The 22,939-nt window shown below is 32.9% G+C and overlaps 1 protein-coding gene across 1 annotated transcript; it reads right to left on the bottom strand.

The window, feature by feature from the left end:
* Positions 1-248: 248 nt before the first annotated feature.
* LOC133184895 (uncharacterized) lies at positions 249-17,654 on the bottom strand. The gene is made up of 6 exons (XM_061319969.1): positions 17,415-17,654; positions 16,369-16,459; positions 16,075-16,254; positions 1,283-1,365; positions 1,025-1,115; positions 249-607 (listed from the first exon to the last, which is right to left on the bottom strand). Exons 1-6 carry the CDS (start codon positions 17,616-17,618, stop codon positions 372-374), a joined length of 885 nt encoding a protein of 294 aa, XP_061175953.1. The 5' UTR covers positions 17,619-17,654; the 3' UTR covers positions 249-371.
* Between the last annotated feature and the right edge of the window lie 5,285 nt (positions 17,655-22,939).

Here is a 22,939-nt window from a genome sequence, read left to right as displayed (position 1 = left end):
CACAATTCAACTCCAAAAAATTTTCCATGACTTTCGATTTTCGATTCTTGAGAAAGGAGGTAGAAAAGAACTTATTATTAGATTATATACAAATTGATTTAAATTATCCGGAATGATAGCTTGTGACTAAGGGTGAAAATTTATATATATCCGAATATACGTAACTTATCCGGAATAGATAAATATTAATAGGGTTACTGAAATAAACTCACTTATTCGAGACCAGGCTCGTATAAGTGGTAGTATTCTCAAATACGCTGTTATACTTTGTTTCGATGTGAACACTAAGCTTCTCAAGTATAAGTTAGATATTAGAATTTTCGCTTTATTTATGGAGAGACAATCTTGAGGGGAAAAGGAATGTGTTTTATTTAACAAGATTTCATTTCGCAAAGAACAGTTTTTACCTCTTCGCAAAGGTATTTTTTTAAGTTCACTGAGCCTGATTGATTATCCATTAGAAGACACTTATAGTTTTCTTGTTTATTTAGATTCACTTGAAGGAATGATGAATCAATGCTCATATTGGTTGTTTCCCACACAAATTGATCTTCAATAATGTTTGCTCCCAGATAAAATGGAAAGACGGGTGGGGTTTTCCTGTAGCCTGAATGGAAATATAAACGAAAAATATTTTAGTAAATGGAAAAATATCTGAAATCCACTGTTTTTTGAAAAAGCAATTTCACAGCAGTCAGATAACAAATCACTTTGCACTTTGTACCACGTAAAACTTTATATATATATATATATATATATATATATATATATATATATATATATATATATATATATATATATATATATATATATATATATATATATTTGCTTTCTAGTGCCATTTATGCCATATATATGAATTTCATGATAGGCATCAAGTCTGAGTTTTCAAAATGCAAATATCTGTAATTAAAATAATGTTTGGACATTAAAGTTTACCTATTCAAACAAAATAAAAGGAATCGAGTGCTATCATAAGGAAAAAATATGCAATTCTTTATGGGTATTTGAAAACTCGGTGTACCTTGAATGATAGTTATATTATTCACAATAAGACTGAGTTCCTCTTCTGTTTCAATCTCTAAAAGAGAACCATTTATCTTTCTACATGCTTCCTACACAAGGAAAAAAATAACAATCAGCAATTAATATATATGTATATAAATCGAATGTTTATATAACATCATAAATTTCGCCACAAAAGAAAATTATCATAAAAATATAAAATTAATTTCTTTTAAACGTGTATTTTACATTTAACTGTAAACAATCTGTTAGTTACCACAGCTTTCTGTTTTCCATTCTTTGTTCCCTGAAGGATCTTATATTTGCAGAGTTTCAATGGATTGATCTTAAATGTTGCGTCTACAAACATGATTTAACATGCATTCTCTGTAAGCACCAAAAAAATTACTATAGGGCTTGGAAACGACATCTCTCCGATTTTGATGAAATTTGCACCACAGGTGCATCTTGGCACAAAACTAGCAAATATGGTGTTAGAAGTTTCACACGTGCACCCGGTTGCCATGGAGATGGATCCATTGAATTTGGCCATGTTTGGCCCTTTTTGACCAAATGAAAACATGAAAATTGAGGAAATGTAAATGAATTTTTATCTTTACGTAGTAAACTCAAACATAAATCATTGTATCATAAGAAAACATCAACTTTTAAGGTATACAGGGCATATAATCGGTTATTCCAGAATTATTCCCACTCTAAGAAAAAGGTCCTGTAAAATGACCTAGTTTCTGAAAATGTGTAAAATGGGAAATTTGGTATTTTTTGAGAACTTTAAGGTTAAATAAAAAAAATTGTCTATGGAAAATTTTCAAATCTTATGTGTGTTTTCATACTTCAGAATTAGGAGTGTCACCTCATGAAAAAATTGGAGTGGGATCTCAATACTATTTTTAGTAACATGTATCTATAAATAGACATATTTCAGAAAAATCTAAAAAATCAAATTTTGGCAGAGTTTAAGATGCCATTGTTAGGTATTTAAGAAATATACTGTAAAAGTCAATATGTTAATGACAGAAACTGGACACCAATAACTACTATGCATATTATTTGAAGGGAGTTCCGTTTTCTATTTATAGCTTCAAATGCCGTAAAATAGACATGTCTCATAATATGTGTAAAAATGACTATTTTCTATCATTTAGAAGCTCCACTAAAACATAAGTGATAAACATACTGCTCTCACCAATATTTCATCAATTAGAACAAGGGATAATACAATAACTCACACATTATTGAGGATAGGCTCTCATTTCTATAAATAGTACAAATGTCTAAAAATAGACACATGGGAAATTAATGACGAAATGTAGATTTCTGCACTATTTCTCACATTAGAGATGAACAATTTGCATACTCACTGTCATTAACTGTAACTGACATAATGTGACTGACAAGTACAGGAGAGCATTAACTGAAATGCAGAATAATAAGCGGAGGTTTCCATTTCTATTTATAGTAACAATTGTTTTAAAATAGACATTCTACAAATTATCAAGAAAATGTAGAATTTTGCACTATTTTCTCATTTTAGGGATGGACAATTTGCAGACAAACTGCTATTAACTGTTAATAACATAAGGGGAACAACAAGTACAAGAAAGCATTAACTGAAATGCAGAATAATAAGCGGAGGTTTCCATTTCTATTTATAGTAACAAACGTTTTATAACTATTGAAAAAATGTAGAATTTTGCACTGTTTCTCACATTAGGGATGGACAATTTGCAGACTAACTGCTATTTACTGTTATTGACATCAGGTGACCGACAAGTACAAGAGAGCATTAACTGAAATGCAGAATAATCAGTGGAGGTTTCAATTTCTATTTATAGCAACACATGTGTAAAAATAGACAAATTGCAAAAAATCAAGGGAATATAGATTTTCGCACACTAGGAATGGACATTTTGCCGATTAACTTTTACTAACTGTTATTGACAAAAGGTGAATGACAAGAACTGGAAAGCATTTACTGAAATGCACAATAATCAGCGGAGGTTTCGATTTCTATTTATAGCAACATACGTGTATGTCTAAAAATAGACATATTGGAAATAATCAAGGAAATATAGATTTTTGCCCTATTTCTAACATAAGGAATGCTCAATTTGCAGACTAACTATTATTAATGTAATGACTGACAAGAACAAGAGAGCATTAGCTGAAATGCAAAATAATCTGCGGAGATTATTTCCATTTCTATTTATAACACCAAATACTTAAAAATACATATGTCTCAGCATATGAGAAAAAATGAAATTTTCCCCCAATTACAACCTTCACAAAAATATTTAAAATAACATTGCTCTCTAAAATATGCCATCTTCAAGTACATGTGGTCATACAACACTTCACACATTAATGAGCATGGGGTCTCCATTTTTTATTAGGTCACCTGAGTCACTCAGGTGACCTATTGCTATCCGTTCTCGTCCGTCGGCGTGCGTCGTGCGTTAACATTTGAACATTTTTAGCTTCTTCTCTGAAATCGCTTAACCAATTTCAACCAAATTTGGCATATAGCATCTATCGGTGAAGGGGAACAAAAATTGTGAAATTCATGGTCCCTGCCCCCCTGGGGCCTGAGGGGTGGGGCTAAAACCACCAAAAATAATGCAATCTTTAAAAATCTTCTTCTTTACTCCTGGACATCAAGCAGTCAAACTGTTGGCATCATTGTAATAAGCATTGAGCCCTCTACCAAAATTGTGAAATTCATGGCCCCAGGGTCAGGGGTTCTGGCCCCAGGGTGGGGCTATATAGATCATATAGTGAAAGTGCCTTATTTCTTTGAAAATCTTCTTCTCTGCTCCTGGGTATTAAATAAGGTAACTAAGTACATAGTTATGATGAGCAAGAGTGCCTCTTCCCAAATTGTGAAATTCATGGCCCCAGGGTCAGGGGTTCTGGTGTTAGGGTGGGGCTCTATTGATTATATAGTGAAAATGCATTGATTCTTTGAAAATCTTCTTCTCTGCTACTGGAGATTATGTAAACAAACTAAGTACATAGTTATGATGAGCAAGAGTGCTTCTTCCAAAATTGTGAAATTCATGGCCCCAGGGTCAGGGGTTCTGGCCCCAGGGTGGGGCTATATAGATCATATTGTGAAAGTGCATTATTTCTTTGAAAATCTTCTTCTCTGCTCCTGGGTATTAAATAAAGTAACTAAGTATATAGTTATGATGAGCAAGAGTGCCTCTTCCAAAATTGTGAAATTCATGGCCCCAGGGTCAGGGGTTCTGGTGTTAGGGTGGGGCTCTATTGATTATATAGTGAAAATGCATTGATTCTTTGAAAATCTTCTTCTCTGCTACTGGAGATTATGTAAACAAACTAAGTACATAGTTATGATGAGCAAGAGTGCTTCTTCCAAAATTGTGAAATTCATGGCCCCAGGGTCAGGGGTTCTGGCCCCAGGGTGGGGCTATATAGATCATATTGTGAAAGTGCATTATTTCTTTGAAAATCTTCTTCTCTGCTCCTGGGTATTAAATAAAGTAACTAAGTACATAGTTATGATGAGCAAGAGTGCCTCTTCCAAAATTGTGAATTTCATGGCCCCAGGGTCAGGGGGTCCGGTGTTAGGGTGGGGCTCTATTGATTATATAGTGAAAATGCATTGATTCTATGAAAATCTTCTTCTTTGCTACTGGAGATTATTTAAACAAACTAAGTGCATGATTATGATAGGCAAGGATGCCTCTTCCAAAATTTTTAAATACATGGCCTCAGTTTTTGGGGTTCTTGAGGAGGGGGGGGGGAGGGGGGCTCTATTGATTATATAGTGAAAATGCATTAATTCTATTAATTAATCATTAACTAATCCTGTCTGCTCCTTAGTGTTGAGCTAATAAATAAATTGCTTAGCTATGATGAAGATGGGAGCTTCGAACAGAATTTTTAAATCTTGTGGTCCTATGGTCAGGGGTTCTGGCATAACGAGGAAGGGGGGGGGGGCTTTTGATAATATAGTGGAAAAGTGTTAATTCTTTGAAGTCCATAGTTATGATGATGAGGGTAACTCTTCCAAATTTGTAAATTTCTTGACCTTTGGTCTTGGGTTCTGGTGTTAGGGTAAGGCTTTGTTGAATCTGTATTGAAAATGCATTGTACCTGTGAAATTCTTCTCTGCTTCTGGGCATATCGAAAGCAAACTGAGTAAAAGTTTAAATGATATAAGTAAGCGTATTTCTACCAGATTTTTGAACATCTGGACAATTTGTCTAAGCATTCTGGTCCTGGACAGGCTCTATTAATTTGTATTCTACTGAGAGAAGTTATTCCCCTTTTCCATTCACCTTTGATAATTAATCACTGTAAATAATGTATTTGAAAGATTAATAGAATAAGATAATTATGCAAGAATGTTTATCGTATAATTCAAAAAGTACTTTCTTAGTTTTAATAATCAGGCAGACCTGTAAGTAATAGATAAATAAAAATGAGACAAAAATAACTTATCTTATTAAAAGTTCTTCAAAGACCATAAGAGAGGTCAATGCTAGAGGTCTTAACATGGGTTTAAAAATAGTACAGAAGCACTAATAGTTTGTTAATAGTCTGCTTGGTGATAATATTAAGTGGGGGACAGATTAGAACTTAAGTGAATACTAGACTAATTATTTTGTTGATCCTGATCTTCCTACTTCTCTTGCTTTAGAGCAACAAAGCTTCATCTGTCAGTGTATTTAACTTCTAAATTGTTGTATTATACTCAGGTGACCGTTAAGGACCTTGGGCCTCTTGTTACAGTAACAATAAACTAAAAATATATGTAATGTATATATAGGTACTCCCATGGTTTGTGCTTGAATATGATTTTTATCCAACCAGTTGTGTGTTTTTTTTACTCCCGAGCCTTGGCGAGGGGATAAAAAACTCACAACGAGTTGGATAAAATTCATATCCAACCACAAATCATGGAAGATTCTTTTTATCCTATGTTTTATACATCACAATCAATGTTTTACACTGTTTTTATATAGGAATCTACTTCATTTTACTTCTCCACTCTCACGCTAAAACCCATTGTGACATCATATCTGTGGGATATCAAAAAAAAAAAAAATATATATCCAATGAGTGATATCCACGGGATAAAGGGGTAAACATGTGAAAGATCACCTATTTTTCGTGGGGTAATTTTTTCGTGGTTTGAAGAAAAAATTAGTTGGTAAAGGGGATTTTCTTTGTGAATGAAGAAAAGCTTTTATATTGTTTAAAAGTTGTTATATATTTGAATTTTACATTTCGTGGAGGACATATATTTGTGGGTCTCTCTATGCCATAAAACACCCACAAAATTTAATGATTTTACAATATCTCAAATAATTTAGAAAATGTAGGTTCTTGCACTATTTCAAACGTAAGAAGTGGAAAATTAGCAGATTTTCTGTCATAATCATATTGTGACTTACAAGAACTAGTCAATATTAATTGCAATAAACATCAACAAAAATATACCCCTCAGCATATAAGGAACCAGAAGTCTCTGACGAGACTGTAGCTCTACTGGTATTTATTTAACAAAGGAAGAGAAAAGTAGCTAGGCAGTAGCACTTGGACTTGACAGTAAATAAAAAAAAATATCCTTATTTAGCCTCTTTTTGTGTCAAAATTGCAGTTGGTCAAAAACTGTAATAGGAGTAGCCTTTGAAAAAATTGACCAAAATTTCCTTTTTTTTGGTTACCATGACAACACTGTTATCTAAAACTAAAATCTGATGTACAGGATTATGTGTCTTAGTGCAGTCTTCTTGGAATCAGATCAAAGCTGTAGAAGAAGCTTCCTGATAGAATTTGACAGGAATTTTTAATTTTAGTCACCATAGCAATGCCATTCATCAAAACCAAAAACTGATAAGCAGAGTGATGTATCTCAGTGTAGTCTACTTGTATATAATTTAATTTTGGTTTTTACTCGTCATTTGATTGGATAAAAAACTAGTTTATACCATATAACCTGTGTTGCCTAGGTCACACTGACTTAAGTCAAAAACGTATCGAACCGCTTGATGTTACATTTTAATTTTGTACAATTTGAAGGAGAAATTGTTATTTTTTCACACTTAGTGCCCGCTGAAATATGGCTGAAATAATGTCGCCTTGGCATTAAACAGTAGTCAATCAATCAATTACACTTGGTGATGGAAAATTACATAATAAGGAATGAATTTAATAGCTACCTAGTTTTAAAAGTAAGTCCCAATAAAGCTAAAAATGACAATTTTACATCAATTAGAAAATTCGTAGAAATTTTTTTTTACAGTTCTACCAATCTCCACTATATTTCACACATTATTGAGAATGGGTTCTCCATTCTTTTTATAGAAACATGTCTAAAATAGACATATTGTGATATTTTGAAAGATGAACATGCTCAGTATTTTAGACATTATCTGACAAAGTTTGATGATGCTAACCCAATTAGTACCCGAAATATTTAATTAGAGTGATATAAATTGAAAAGTAGGTCATTGTGACCTACTTTTCAGTTGACGTTTTTCGAGGACCCAAGATGCATCAACTTACAAAGTTTTATGATCATAGGCCTTAAAATGTCCAAATTATGCCTCTAAAACGCTTTGAAATCGAATGCCTGCAAAGTTCAAAAAGTAGGTCACTGTGACCTCCTTTTTAATAAATATGTTTTATGGCCCCAAGATGCATCATCTTGCAAAATTTAATGATTCTAAACCTCTCAGTATTCTAATTAATGACCTTAATTGTTTTGAAAGAGATTAGCCATAAAATTCAAAAAGTAGGTCAAGGTGACCTACTTTTTAGTCAACATACTCCGAGGACCCAAGATACATCAACTGACAAAGTTTAATGATCATAGGCCTTAAATTGTTTAAAATATGCCTCTAAATCATTTTGAAAAAGAATGGCTGCAAAATTTAAAAAGTAGGTCATCGTGACCTACTTCTGAGTCAACATGATATGAGGTCCTCAGATGCATCAACTGACAAGATTTGATGATCCACGTCCGTATAGTAAGCAAAATATCAACATTTTAATATAATGTAATTTTTGGTCAACTTTGAAGTGACCTTGAGACCATGCCCTTTGCCCCAGGGTGACTCCCCGTGCAAATTTTAATTAACTACATATTCTCATCCTTTTGTGTAAGTTTGGTAATAATCTGCCCAGTGGTTCTTGAGAAGAAGATTTTTTAGCAATCAGTACTTTTGTTTCTATTTTCCTAATTATCTCCCCTTGTTTAAGGGTCACAACCCTAGTTTTAGTAAAAATGGGAGCTGTTGGGCCAAGGATACCCTGTAACAAATTTGACAATAATTGGCAAAGGGGTTCTTGAGTTATGGCCCATATTCTATAAAGTTTACGCACACCGCACAAATGGCCATAGCATTAGCTCTTTGAGCCTTTGGCTCAGAAGAGCTAAAAATGGAAACCTCCACCGATTATTCTACTTTTCAGTTAATGCTGTGTTTTTCTTGTCGAATACATAACCTTTATAACAATAAGTCTGCAGATTTCCCATCCCTCATGTGAGAAATAGTGCAAAATTCTACATTTCCTCTATGATATGATTTTTAAAACATTTGTTACTATAAATAGAAATGGAAACCTCCACTGAATGTACTGTATTTCAGTTAATGCTGTCCTGCTCTTGTCAGTAGCCTTATGTCAACAACAGTAAATAACAGTTAGTCTGCAAATTGTCCATCCCTAATGTGAGAAACAGTGCAAAATTCTACATTTCTTTAATAATTTGCAGTATGTCTATTTTTAAACATTTGTTACTATAAATAGAAATGGAAACCTCCGCTTATTATTCTGCATTTCAGTTAATGCTTTCTTGTACTTGTTGTTCCCCTTATGTTATTAAAAGTTAATTAAATAGCAGTTTGTCTGCAAATTGTCCATCCCCAATGTGAGAAAATAGTGCAAAATTCTACATTTTCTTGATAATTTGCAGAATGTCTATTTTTAAACAATTGTTACTATAAATAGAAATGGAAACCTCCGCTTATTATTCTGCATTTCAGTTAATGCTCTCCTGTACTTGTCAGTCACATTATGTCAGTTACAGTTAATGACAGTGAGTATGCAAATTGTTCATCTCTAATGTGAGAAATAGTGCAAAAATCTACATTTCGTCATTAATTTCCCATGTGTCTATTTTTAGACATTTGTACTATTTATAGAAATGAGAGCCTATCCTCAATAATGTGTGAGTTATTGTATTATCCCTTGTTCTAATTGATGAAATATTGGTGAGAGCAGTATGTTTATCACTTATGTTTTAGTGGAGCTTCTAAATGATAGAAAATAGTCATTTTTACACATATTATGAGACATGTCTATTTTACGGCATTTGAAGCTATAAATAGAAAACGGAACTCCCTTCAAATAATATGCATAGTAGTTATTGGTGTCCAGTTTCTGTCATTAACATATTGACTTTTACAGTATATTTCTTAAATACCTAACAATGGCATCTTAAACTCTGCCCAAAATTGATTTTTTAGATTTTTCTGAAATATGTCTATTTATAGATACATGTTACTAAAAATAGTATTGAGATCCCACTCCAATTTTTTCATGAGGTGACACTCTTAATTCTGAAGTATGAAAACACACATAAGATTTGAAAATTTTCCATAGACAATTTTTTTTATTTAACCTTAAAGTTCTCAAAAAATACCAAATTTCCCATTTTACACATTTTCAGAAACTAGGTCATTTTACAGGACCTTTTTCTTAGAGTGGGAATAATTCTGGAATAACCGATTATATGCCCTGTATACCTTAAAAGTTGATGTTTTCTTATGATACAATGATTTATGTTTGAGTTTACTACGTAAAGATAAAAATGCATTTACATTTCCTCAATTTTCATGTTTTTATTTGGTCAAAAAGGGCCAAACATGGCCAAATTCAATGGATCCGTCTCCATGGCAACCGGGTGCACGTGTGAAACTTCTAACACCATATTTACTAGTTTTGTGCCAAGCTGCACCTGTGGTGCAAATTTCATCAAAATCGGAGAGATGTCGTTTCCAAGATTTTTTGGTGCTTACAGAGAATGCATGTTAAAATCTAATTTAATTTTCATACTAAAAGGGAAAAAAAGAAACGAAACAATGCCCATTATACAAAAATAAAATACAACTATAAACATGTTGCCATGGCAGCAAGAAGGTATTCCTTTCTTTCTCCTTCATCAGAGACATTTATTCCATACTCATAAGTACTGGTGTGCAATCCCTGCGCTGGTATTTGAAAGCTATACACCCAGATATTATACTTGTCTAATGTGACGTCATAGTATCAAAATGACGTGCATTTTAGGAAAAAAATATTTATTTCAGGTCCCAGAAAACATGCAAAATATAATTTAAACCAAACATTGTCATTTATAGATTGTATGAATAGCGAAGTATTTGTGACAGGGATAAAATGCCTAACCCATGACGACATAACTGTGGCCAAATACTTGCCGAGTGAAAATGAAACCTAACATGATTTCATGTAAACAAATGTATGAAATGGGAGTTCAAAAGCAGATACCGTGAATGTCATGTGTGATTCATAGGGAATCTGGTACGCTGATTTTTTAAAACATTGATCCTAATAATAAAGACAGGCAGTATTTTGAAATTCCAATCAGTCTTTCGTATTTCGTTCTTAACGATAAAGATGCAGAAGTTCAACACTAAGCCGCTTACTTTGAAAAATAATTCTTGTTTGTATCGAAAGCTTATATTCTACATTGATTGTATTTGGAAAGTGTTGGTAGAATCATATGGTTAACATAAATTGATATTTATTCTTCGATTGTATAATACAAAATGTAACCAAAAAAATTGGTGAGGTTTCGTTTGAAAATGTGAAATAATTATTTCTGTGACAGCACTTTTTTTATAATTACTTTTACAAACAGAAATGAATTATTCTCGGGATAGTGTTGAACTTTTCACTTTTTCACTAATTTGAAATATAATCTAAATAAAATATAATGATTGTGAATGTGTATATACCTAACTCTGAAAGCTCTAAAACTCCATTTTTTTAAAGTTTAACGTTCTGGTCCACTCAATATGCTATGAATATAGAAGGGCTTATTGCTTGTGGGGACTTGTGCCAATTAGACTGTAAAGAAAATGATAAAAGTGTTAAGACTTTTTTTATATCACTTGAGTAAACTCAGGTGACCTATTGCTATCTGTTTTCGTCCGTTGTCGTGCGACGTGCGTCGTGCGATAACATTTGAACATTTTAGCTTCTTCTTTGAAACTGATCCCCTCCCCTGGGGCCTGAGGGGTGGGACCAAAACAACTAAAATTAATGCAATCTTTAAAAATTTTCTTTACTCCTGGACATCAAGCAGTCAAACTGTTTACACGATTGTACTAAGAATTGAGCCCTCTACTAAAATTGTGAAATTCATGGCCCCATGGTCAGGGGTTCTGGTGCTAGGGTAGGGCTCTGTTGTATATAGAGAAAATGCATTATTTCTTTAAAATTCTTCTCCTCTGCTCCTGGGTATTATGCAAACAAACTAAATGCATAATTATGATGAGGAAGGTTGCCTTTTCAGAAATTTTGACTGTCATGGCCCCTGGGTCAGAGGTTGTAGTTTTAGGGCGGGGATATTTTGATTATATGGTGAAAGTGCATGAATTCTTTGAAAATCTTCTTTTCTTTCTCTCTCCCCCCCCCCTGTAAATAAAGTAGATAAACTAGGTGCATGGTAACGATGATCAAAGTTGCCTCTTTTAAATTGTGACATTTATGGTCCCAGGGTGAGGGGTTCTGTGGGAGGGGGTATCTCTTTTAATTATATATTGAAAGTGCATTATTTCTTTGAAAATCTTCTTCTCTGCTCTTAGGTAATAAGCAAACAAACAATATGCATAGTTATGATGAAGAAAGATGCCTCTTCCAAAGTTGTGAATTTCATGGCCCCTTGATCAGGGGTTCTGGCGGGGCTCTATTGATCATATTGTGAAAATGCATAATTTCTTTAAAAATGCTTTTCTCTCTAACTGTATATAAATAAGATAAATTAGTTGCATGGTTATGATGATCAAGGTTGCCTCTTTCAAAATCCTTAAATTTGTGACCCCATGATGAGGGGTTTTTTTTTAGGAGGGGGGCTCTATTGATTATATATTAAAAGTGCATCATTTCTTTAAAAATCTTCTCTGCACCTACATGTAGTTATGAAGAGCAAGGACGCTTCTTCCAAAATTATGAATATCTGAATATCTTGGCCCCTGGGTCAATGGTTCTGGTGTTCGGTTGGGGTTCTATTGATCATATAATGAAAATACATCAATTCTTTAAAAATCAAAAATCTTCTTCTCTCACCCATTATATAAAGCAGATAAAGAACAAGGTATGGTTTCAATACAAATCTTGCCCTGTGTTTTTGTCAAAAATGAAAGTGATGTAAAAAATTAAAACTCAAGCTTTCCGAATTATTGAAATTCCATGCAGAAAGGTCATACAAATCATTTTTCTCACATGACCTTTTAAATGCTAAATGTGACGTCATAACCTTGTGCATTTCCCTGTATTTTCTTAAAAAGTTGCACAAAAAGACATTAATTTTCAATGGAATTTTCTGTCAGAAAATATTGTCCACAGGCATTGCCCACAAAGATTTTGAGATATGTGATTTTTCAAAGAAATTTACACAACATATCAGAAAATTAAAGTTGGCGACGGCTGTGGACACTATTTTCTTAAGGAAATAACCCTTGAAATTGGCCATTTTGAGGCTTTCTTCTGTTTAAAATGAAGAAATGCATCAAATTAATGACGTCATATTTCCAGAATATTACCTCTTCATGTCATATTCTTTCTTGATTGATCACAGTCATATATACAACTAATATTTAAGCCAGTTTCAAAACTTTTTTGAAAACATTGAATTTTTAGGACACAATAAAGCTTAAACCATACCGTCGTCTTAGGTGCATGGTTATGATGATCAATTGTGCTTCTTACAAGATTGTGAAATTTGTTACCCTACGGTGAGAGGTTCTCCGGGAAAGGGGGGCTCTATTGATAATATAGTGAAAGTGCATAATTTCTGTGAAAGTCTTCATCTGTGCTCCTAGGTATTAAGAAGATAAAACTGTGAAAATTGTGGTCCAAGGGTCAGGGGTTCTGGTGTTACATTGTAGGGTAAGGCTATATTGATTATATAGTGAAAGTGCATTATTTCTTTGAAATCTACTTCTCTGTATCTGGGTATTTATCAGATAAACCAAGTACACAGTTATGATGAGCAAGGGCAACTTTTTCAAAATTGTGATTATCTTGGTCTCTGGCTCAGGGGCTTTGGCATTACGGTGGGGCTATATTGAATCTATAGTGAAAATGGATTATTTCCTTGAAAATCTTCTTTTCTGCTCCTGCGCATCTAGGAGGAAAATAGAGTATAAAAAGTTGAAATAAGCAGGGAAGTTTTTACCAGATTTTGAAATCCTGTACCCTTTGTTCAATTTATTAATTTCATTTGAAAGAAGTTATTCCCCTTTGCTATTCACCTATAATAGTTAATCACTGTAAATAATGTAACTTAAAAAGTCAATTGAATAACAGAATTATACAAGAAATTTTTAAAATAATATTTAAACAAGATTTAAATAATACATAAATGAAAATGGTACAAAAATACCATATCTATGTACAATAAATAATCTTTAAAAACAAGAGAGGCCAATGCGATGGGGAATATCTTAATTGATAATGATTTGTCTAGTCCGCAAGAAGATAGTGAAAAATGGGGGAAGGTACAAGTAAATAAATAGATCAACTTTTAAAATTTGTTATTGAGTTCTAAATTAATATTTTGCTGATCCCTAATTATCCTATATCTATTGCTTTTGGGCAACATAGCTTTATTTATCAGCTTATTCTGTTTTAATCAATGGATTGTTACATTATACTCAGGTGACCGTTAAGGCCCTTGGGCTTCTTGCTTAAAAACTTAAAACGTTTTGCTCTGAATGACTATTGAATTTCCAGCAATTAAATAAGAATAAATGGTTTAACGTAGTGTGATAAAAAATGAATATAAGGTACAAATGAGAGTTTGAAGACGAAATACATAAATAGTTTCAGAAATGCAGAGGAGCTAAGGAGCTTATGTACAGACTAAAGCTTTGTGAATAGAAAAATGGGGGAAGAGTTACACTTACTCTTTCAGACTTAGAAAAAAAAATTAAACACATGCAATGCGACAATTAAAGTCAAGGATAAAAAATAAGTCTACTGTCAGTGACAATCTTACAAAGGACGAAAAAAATATATGGTACCTACTAAATCAGAATGTGCGGAAGCTTGTCAAAAAATGAAAACAACTAAATCCCTCAGTCAAGATGGTTTTAGTGTGAGGTTTTTCTTTCATAATATAATGGACATATTATATTCCTCTCCATTAAAAAGTATTAATGGTTACATACTGCATTTTCACAAAGAAATGCTATGGTATATGCATTCCTAATATATACGAAATTGGAGAGAAAGAAATTTTAAAAAAAATAAACAAATTCCTCTTACGTGTAAAACATTGATTACAAAATATTTGCTTATATTTTGGTCGTTGAATAAAAAATAGTGGCTAGTAGAATAATAAGTCGTAAACAAAGTGCTTTATTGAACGTAGATACACTGAGGAAAAAGCAAGAAAAATATTTTAGATATATATATATATATATATACATATATATTTATCTATATATATATATATATATATATATATATATATATATATATATATATATATATATATATATATATATATATATATATATAGATGTTTATATTAAGAGTTGTATAAATAATGATATTGGTGGTATTTTTATTTTTTCCCCCAATTTGAAAAGGCTTTTTATTCTAATGAAGATAATTTCAGATTCAAAAATTTGATTAAGGTGAAATTTTTATCAGTTTTTCAAAAATATTATGTTACTCTAAACCAATATTTAAGGCTAAAAATAACGACAGTATATTAAAATCATGTGAAATGCAGAGAGGCATTGGATAAGGTTGTCCTGTATCAGAACTTCTATTATTTTTTGTGTTAGAAAAACTAGCAGCTCAGCTTAAAAATAACGACTAAATTATCGATCTATCACCAGGTGATAATAATGGAAACATAAAATTGTACAACATGCAGACGATCGTACAAATTTGTTGAAAGATACTTATTTGTTGAAAAACGCTTAGAAACAACACTTGAATTTACTGATTTTTCAGGCCAGAAACTGAATAGGAACGAAACAGAATGTTTATTGACACCAATTGAGGAATGAAAGACAGCCCAGTGTCTGCCACACCTGTTTCATATTTGGATGTTTTACTCACTATAGACGATAAGAACCATCTTAACACTACATTGTATGACAATTTCTGAGCACGATCAATTTTTAAACTGAGTTATGCTACTGACAGATAAGTTTATGTTACAGGGATTTCAACAACCTCGTTTAAAGTCAGCATTTCGTAATTCTTTGATCTTTGCAATGACTTCGTTAGCAAGTATAATAGGCACACATATTGTTGCCAGCGGCAATATGTACATGCATAATTTAGCCGCCCTTGACAATATGAGCTAATAAACGACAAAATGTGCAGTGAAGGTAGCTTGATATTGCAGCAATATGTACAGAAACGACAAACATGTTTCGTCAAAATCGCACTGCATGAAATAGCATACGAGATATCCGTCTGTGTGCTTTAGACACCAAGTTCATTCACAAAAACTACAAAACAAATTCTCAAGCAACCCTTAATTAAAATGATAATATTTGCAGTAAGGGTACGCACATAATTTCGCCAACGACAATATGTGCATGTATAATTTTTCAGCTGACGACAATATGTGTCGATGGATGACAATATGTGCCGTGAAGATATGTTCATATCGTCCAGACGCCAATATGCACAAACAACAATATTTACTGTCACAACTCACCAATGTAAACTACGATTTTTAACCGACCTAAAGAGGATACTAGTATTATGCTTAGATTTTAAAAATAAAAATATGATACCAACCAAGACAGGTAATATTGACGTCACTCCAAAGTCCATTCCAGAGGCATCTTACAAGTTCATCACCTGTTTGATTATAACCTTCAGCACAATTCAATAAGTGTCGGCTGCCAAAATCAACAGCAATATCAGATTTGAATGGTGTAGTGTTGTTTGGAAGAGAAAGGTTCACTGGGTGACATTCTTAAAAATAATATACAAAAGGACTTGACATGCCTGAAACATATGCATGTAATATAAAGTTTATATCACAAAACACTTTATTTTATGTCTTATCTCTGATTTATGAATACATACGAGCCAATTCGCATTTAAAGGAACCAAATGATCCACTTTTACACTTTTCATTCAGATCACAGTTTGAATGTTGACAAGTTCCAGTAAGTTCCTATGAAAGTTGAAAGTTGGAATTCAGGATAAGTATGTGCCCTAAATGACGTTCAATATGAAACCTATCGTAAAATATATCCAAATACGACACTGGTACATAATTGACGGTGAAATGCATGTACCACAAAATAAGGATTTTTTCCCAAAGTGTCAAATTTGCATAATCTTTAGAGGGGTTAATACCGGATTTTAATACAAGTATATAGCAAACACATACACACACACATACACACACACACACTCACACACCTTCACACACACACACACACCCTCACACACACACACACACACACACACACAATGCAATACAAGTATATTAATTTGCATTTGACAAATCAAACCTGAAATATATACAGTTAACACGTTGATGCGTTCAACACCACGAAATTTTAAACAATTAATTAATTAAGGAATGAATGTCTAATTTTTTGGTTTCATGATGTGATTAAGCAGTCGGCTTGCGTGATAATTTGCATAAACGCCGAAGGCATTTATGCATAAAATTATCACGACCAATTGCTTGATCATCGTCATGAAACAAAAAAATCTGACAGTTATTCTTTATATTTACATGCCCTTGATTCCAATAATTCACACCTAAGCCCGACCTATCTCTCTCTCTCTCTCTTTCTCTCTCTCTCTCTCGCCCAGCACGTGATTTTTTTTACCACGCCTATCGAGTAACCAGAAGATTTATGTAGAAATATTGTATTTTTACTCCTTGTAGATTTATCTATGACAAAGAAATTTTAAAATGGAACTATTTAAATATGATACATTTCAGTCAGTTCATTGTTCCTTCTTCATGAATAATAATCGACAGAAGTCAAAGTCCTCTTTATATAGGTGAAATAAAGTACATTTATCATTCGAAAGTTTGAAGCTAAAAGGTGTCTATTAAACAGTCATTTTCTTTTAATTTGTTTGCCCAAACACTGAACCTAATAACTTACCAAAGGCCATGTTTCCCTTAGGCTAAATATCCACCCATCCTCTGAAGTCATATTAGCATCTGACCTAGAACCGTTTTCATAGTTCAGTTCACAAAATATTGCTGAGCGGCGGTAATTAAAAGACAAGCAGCCCGGGCGAATAAGACATTCTTCTGCACAATCTAATGGACTGATCTGAGCTAACGTGGTTAAAAGTCTTCCCATTAATCGCTTACCCCATTGCAAATTATCGTAACCATTTTTAAGCGATGCAAAAGCCAGGCTAAGGAAAATGACCAAAGTCCAGCAATTGCCTGACCTCAGCATTATAGTCTGATTGAGAGATGATATTCCCATTGACATAAATGGAGAAAAATTTGTATCATATAATCTTTTTTTTTTTTTTTTTTTTTTTTTTGCAATGACAGCTAGGCTTAACCAATCATGGCACAAGACTCCTCCATTTTCTGTACCCTTTTGTTGAAATTCAAAAAAATATTCAAATTGCTATTCACTTTTCCGTGCATGTTGAGACTGTAATGTTAAAGGGAAGATTCAAATAACAGACATAGCATAAAAAGATCAACACTTCCTAGTTAATCCAAAATTTATGAGTAGAAATGCCATGGGCACTTATTATCTTAAATCAATAAACTAAATATTGTTTTTCCTCCCAAATTGTGCTGGCATTTCTCATTGACTGGCTATTGTATAGAGTACACCTTGTTAATGTTGAATAATTTAAAAGTTAAGAATCATCTTTCCTTAATATGATACAGTACATTCAATGCAGCATCTGAATATTCTTTTTTGTAGGCTTATTCTAAAACATGAGCATGATGAGTACATTGTATTTTTCCTTGATCCCCCATGTCGTGCGCTTGCTTCCTTTAATTCTAAACTTCTGTTAGAGCGCCGCAAGCTTCCGTCTGCCTTATGTCTATAACGAGTGTGTGTAGCATAACAAATATCTGATTGCATGTCTCATCTTCACTAGAATTATATTATTTACATATTGAAATACATTATGAAAAGCATGTGTTTAAAAATGATGTTTAGTCACAAAAACATACCTGCCTCACATCCAATTTTCTTTACAAAAAATTATTGAAATTAAAAAAAGAAACTACAGAAAAAAAGAAATGACATAAAGTAGAAAATCATGAGTTGGGGGGGGGGGGGGGGGGGGGCAAACATAGACATACCTTTTGCAATATCAATATCAAAGAGTGACATAACCACCACCACCACCCAATCCTCCTCCCTCCCCCCCCTCCACCCCACCCCGACCCGATTGATGCTGCACCTAGAGTATAATCAGCAAAGTATCATTCCTTAAATAAAATTACTTTATTTAGTTTATTTCTTTCGTTGCATACCATGATTATTTTAAAATCCTATTGATTATGTATTCAATGTACACATAGTAATTTTTTTTTTTAAATTGAGCAAATATATATAAGTAATTTAATAAGATTTCAGTATATTTTTAAAGAGGTTTATTAGAGTTAAAAGAGCCACAAAGGAACAGACCGTGTAGTGTAGGGCGGCGCCGCGAGAATTCCATCGGCATCGAAAGCAAGTTTATTTTTTACTTGCCTAGATAGCCGAGCGGTCTGTCGCGCTGTTCCTGTACTAGGAGACAGATTCCTTAGGTCGAGAGTTCAACTTTGGGTCGGGGCGAAAGTGGGTGTCCTTGTAAAAATTGAATTTCTTTATATATATATATATATTGACTGTTTCCTATTAGAGAAGGAACTGTTTTTACTGGGGGGGGGGGGGTCTCACTTAAATCGGTTTCTGCAGATTGAATACGTACAAAAGTTTAGATTTTAGTTTGTTTTTTAAAATCATATCAAATCCATATTTTCTAAATCTTTGAAGTTTTGTACATTGATTTCATAGAAAATCTCTTCTTCGCAATCTCGGTGTACTTGTACTTAATTATTAAAGACAAGTTTTAACGTTTATTTCAACACAACAAAAAGCAATCTGATTAAAATCAGCCATTGTGATAAGCTACCGCTTACGACCGAAATCAGAATCAGATTGAACAAAAAAGAGCCTTCATGCAATTAGGACGGATATCTAGATAATTGTTGACAGGATGAAAGGGACCTGTATATATCATTTTTATACAATCAATGTACATATTCTGGCCTTTCCTAATTTGGTAGGTTTTGTGAAACACAGAATATACTAACACAATTAAAATCCAATTATAGTTTAGTATCCTAGACTACAGTATACAGTGTACATACTTTACCGATTTGATACTTTACTTGGCTGGCTTGATTTACTTTTACGGTACTTTTAAATTTCACTATGAAACTTTTTATTATTGATTTACTGTTAACTTTTTTCTTTATTTGTTTTAATTTAGAACACCCATATCTCTCAAGTTCTATATCAATGATGTGAATTTTGTAAACAATACTTGAAGTATTCCACATTGTATAAAAAGTGTCTTTTGAGATTTGTTTGTATAGCCCTCTGATTTGTCTGTCCGAATTTTCTCAACCAGAGAGCTACAGTTCTGCAGTTTAAATAATATGAAAAGTACAAAAAACTTAAAAACTGTTGCCGATTGACCGCGATGGAAACCTCTGCACACAATGACGACAGTTCAAGTCAGAGTTATTCATCTTGCCACTTGCATGATGGCCACATAACTAACACTGAAACTTCAACTAATATAGTAAGCAAATATAATTGTCACATTCACCCAGAAAAATAAAAAAAAAAAACCGAATTTGCGAGTTTGGTCTTTGGTTTATTTAATCTTACGTGGGGTTCCTCTTAATCGCGTATGTTCACGTCGTATGTCTTATATTTCAGCCTGATAACTTCCAGCCCAATGCATGGCCGTAGGAACCGGGGGGGGGGAGGGCACGGGGGGCCGTGCTCCCCCCCCTCCCCAATAATTTTCCCGATATATAGACTACTATAGAAAACATAGATACTATATGCCTGTGGTGCCCCCTCAATAAAAACGTCTGATGACTTTTTTCTTTCTTTTTTTTTGCTTGTCAAGAAATTTTTGGTAGTTGATATAGTGCCCTCTCAACTGAAAATGTATGGCTGTGCCCCCCCCCCCCCCAACTGAAATTGCTTCCTACGGGCCTGCAATGTTGACAGAGACTTGCAAACAATCACATTTACCCGCTCGACTGACCCCCATACACTCCATATTTGTCGACAATCGAACATATGTGAGAACAACTTGTCAATAGTGTAAGAAGGTCTTGAAATGTCCCTGCTACTCTCGACAAATTATAAATGGCTTCCTTCTTAAAAGAGTTGAATAATATTTCAATGAGAAAGATAAATGCACTGATGAACTCCATGAAAAGAGAATTGGGGCTGTGCCAGACGTGCGATTGAGGAATCCGAGATACTAATAAGTCAGCTGATATCACTTACGGTTTTACCATCAAATGTGGTTCAATTACTCATAGAATGTCGGTCAAAATCTAATGGAATCTTGGCACTTGTACTCACGTTTTGAATAAAAACCTATCGAAATGTTATAATATATCAATATTGTAGGAAAACGTTCAAATAAATAACATTTTTAAATCACCTCAAATGTGTACATTTTGTTTCTTTTTCCTTTCAGTAAAATTAAAATTTCTTTCACTTTCTTCAATTTTACATTCTTTTTTTTATTTCTTTAACTTTTATATTCATCAGACTTCCTCGGTACATGTATACAGTATAATAGTTTATATATTGTTAAATATGCTGTTATGCTCGTTTCGATGTGAAAGCAAAACTAATCAAGAATAAATCCGAAATCAGAATTTTTCCATTTATTTATAGAGAGACTACCTTGGGAAAAAAGAAGAGTTTGTTTTATTTAACAAGATTTCATTTCACAAAGTACAGATTTTACCTCTGTGCAAAGGTATTTTTTCAATTTGACAGAGCCTGATTGATTAATTATTAGTACACACTTGTAGTCATTATTCACTACTTCTAGATTGATGAAAAATTTAGTGAAAGTTGAATCCATGCTGATGTTAGATGTTTCCCACACAAATTGATCTTCAATCATTTTTGCTCCAAGATAAAATGGGAATACAGATGAGGTGTAACCTGAGACAAAATTTAAAAGAAAATGTACAGAATGTTTTAAATTCCTAACAGATTCAATATTTTATTAATGAAAAAAATATCTGAAGTCCACTGTTTTTGTGAAAAGATCCATTATCACAGCAGTCCGATAACAAATCACTGTACTTAATACCAAGTAAAAGCCTTTTCCTAAGATGGCTTGCAGGTACATGCACGTTCTAAAGATGTTTGGTTACCTTCCTTTAATCTTTCTTATGACCTTATATAATCTCTCTCTCTCTCTCTCTCTCTCTCTCTCTCTCTCGATGGATGGATGGATGGATGGATGGATAAGATTAGATAGATAGATAGATAGATAGATAGATAGATAGATAGATAGATAGATAGATAGATAGATAGATAAATGTCAATATCTTTAATCAGAATAATCTGACATTAATATTGAAACAAAATAGAGAAGTTCAGTGCTATCATAAAAATATTACTGTATATGTTTTTTTTGTGGTGAAATGCTTTTGGATCATGCTATATATTTACTGCTTGCAAGCTACATATACGGGTAGATATAAACGTGAAAATAAATCAATTGTAGAAATGGTCAACATTTTTAAACTAATTTTTTTTAAAATTTTGTATGAGTAATTGAAAACTCAGTGTACCTTGAATGTTAGTTATATTATTCACAATAAGATTGAGTTCCTCCTCCGTTTCAATTTCTAAAAGAGAACCATGTATTCTTCTACATGCTTCCTGCACAAGGGGAAAATATTAACAATCAGTAATCAAAATATATGTATACAAAATCGAATGTTAATAAAACATAATAAATTTCGACAAAAAATATCATAAAAATATAAATTAATTTCTTATAATTTAACTGTAAACAATCTTTTAGTTACCAAAGCTTTCTGTTTTCCATTCTTTGTTTCATGAAGGATCTTATATTTGCAAAGCTGTAATTGATTGATCATAGATGTTGCGTCTACAAAATAATTAATTCTTTTAATTAGTAATTTAATTTACATATTCAAGCAGCGTTTTTTTTTCCTTATATAACTGGTACCGATAAACGGTACCATTCCCAATGCCAAAATACGTTAATTTTTCCCAATTTTGAGACTTAAATTTCCCAATTCAACTGCCAAGCAACATCGGATTTCTGTTTAAATGAAACATTGTACAAGTTGACTAATAATTTCACTACCGCTGAAATCGAAAGTAGAGATTAGTCGTAATATGGTGGGACCTGTGATGTAAACAGTGTAGTGTCATACATTTTGACAAATTGAAAGCATGAAAATGCGAAAACAAGGGCCATTGATATGAAAAACAATAAATACTTGTTGTTTATTCTTTGAAACACGGAGTATTAGGTAATGAGGTTGGAATAAACGCAAAATACGTTTCACTTGCTTAAATGACAGAAAATTCTCCTTTTTTCTACTTCGATGCTATTTTTCCCAATTGAA

Source organism: Saccostrea echinata, unplaced genomic scaffold (assembly GCF_033153115.1).
Source record: "Saccostrea echinata isolate AGI-Se365-2 ecotype Australia unplaced genomic scaffold, CSIRO_AGI_Sech_v1 ptg000011l, whole genome shotgun sequence".
Classification (NCBI taxonomy): domain Eukaryota; kingdom Metazoa; phylum Mollusca; class Bivalvia; order Ostreida; family Ostreidae; genus Saccostrea; species Saccostrea echinata.
Note: the sequence above shows the minus strand (reverse complement) of the source record. Positions and strands in the feature narration are given on the sequence as shown.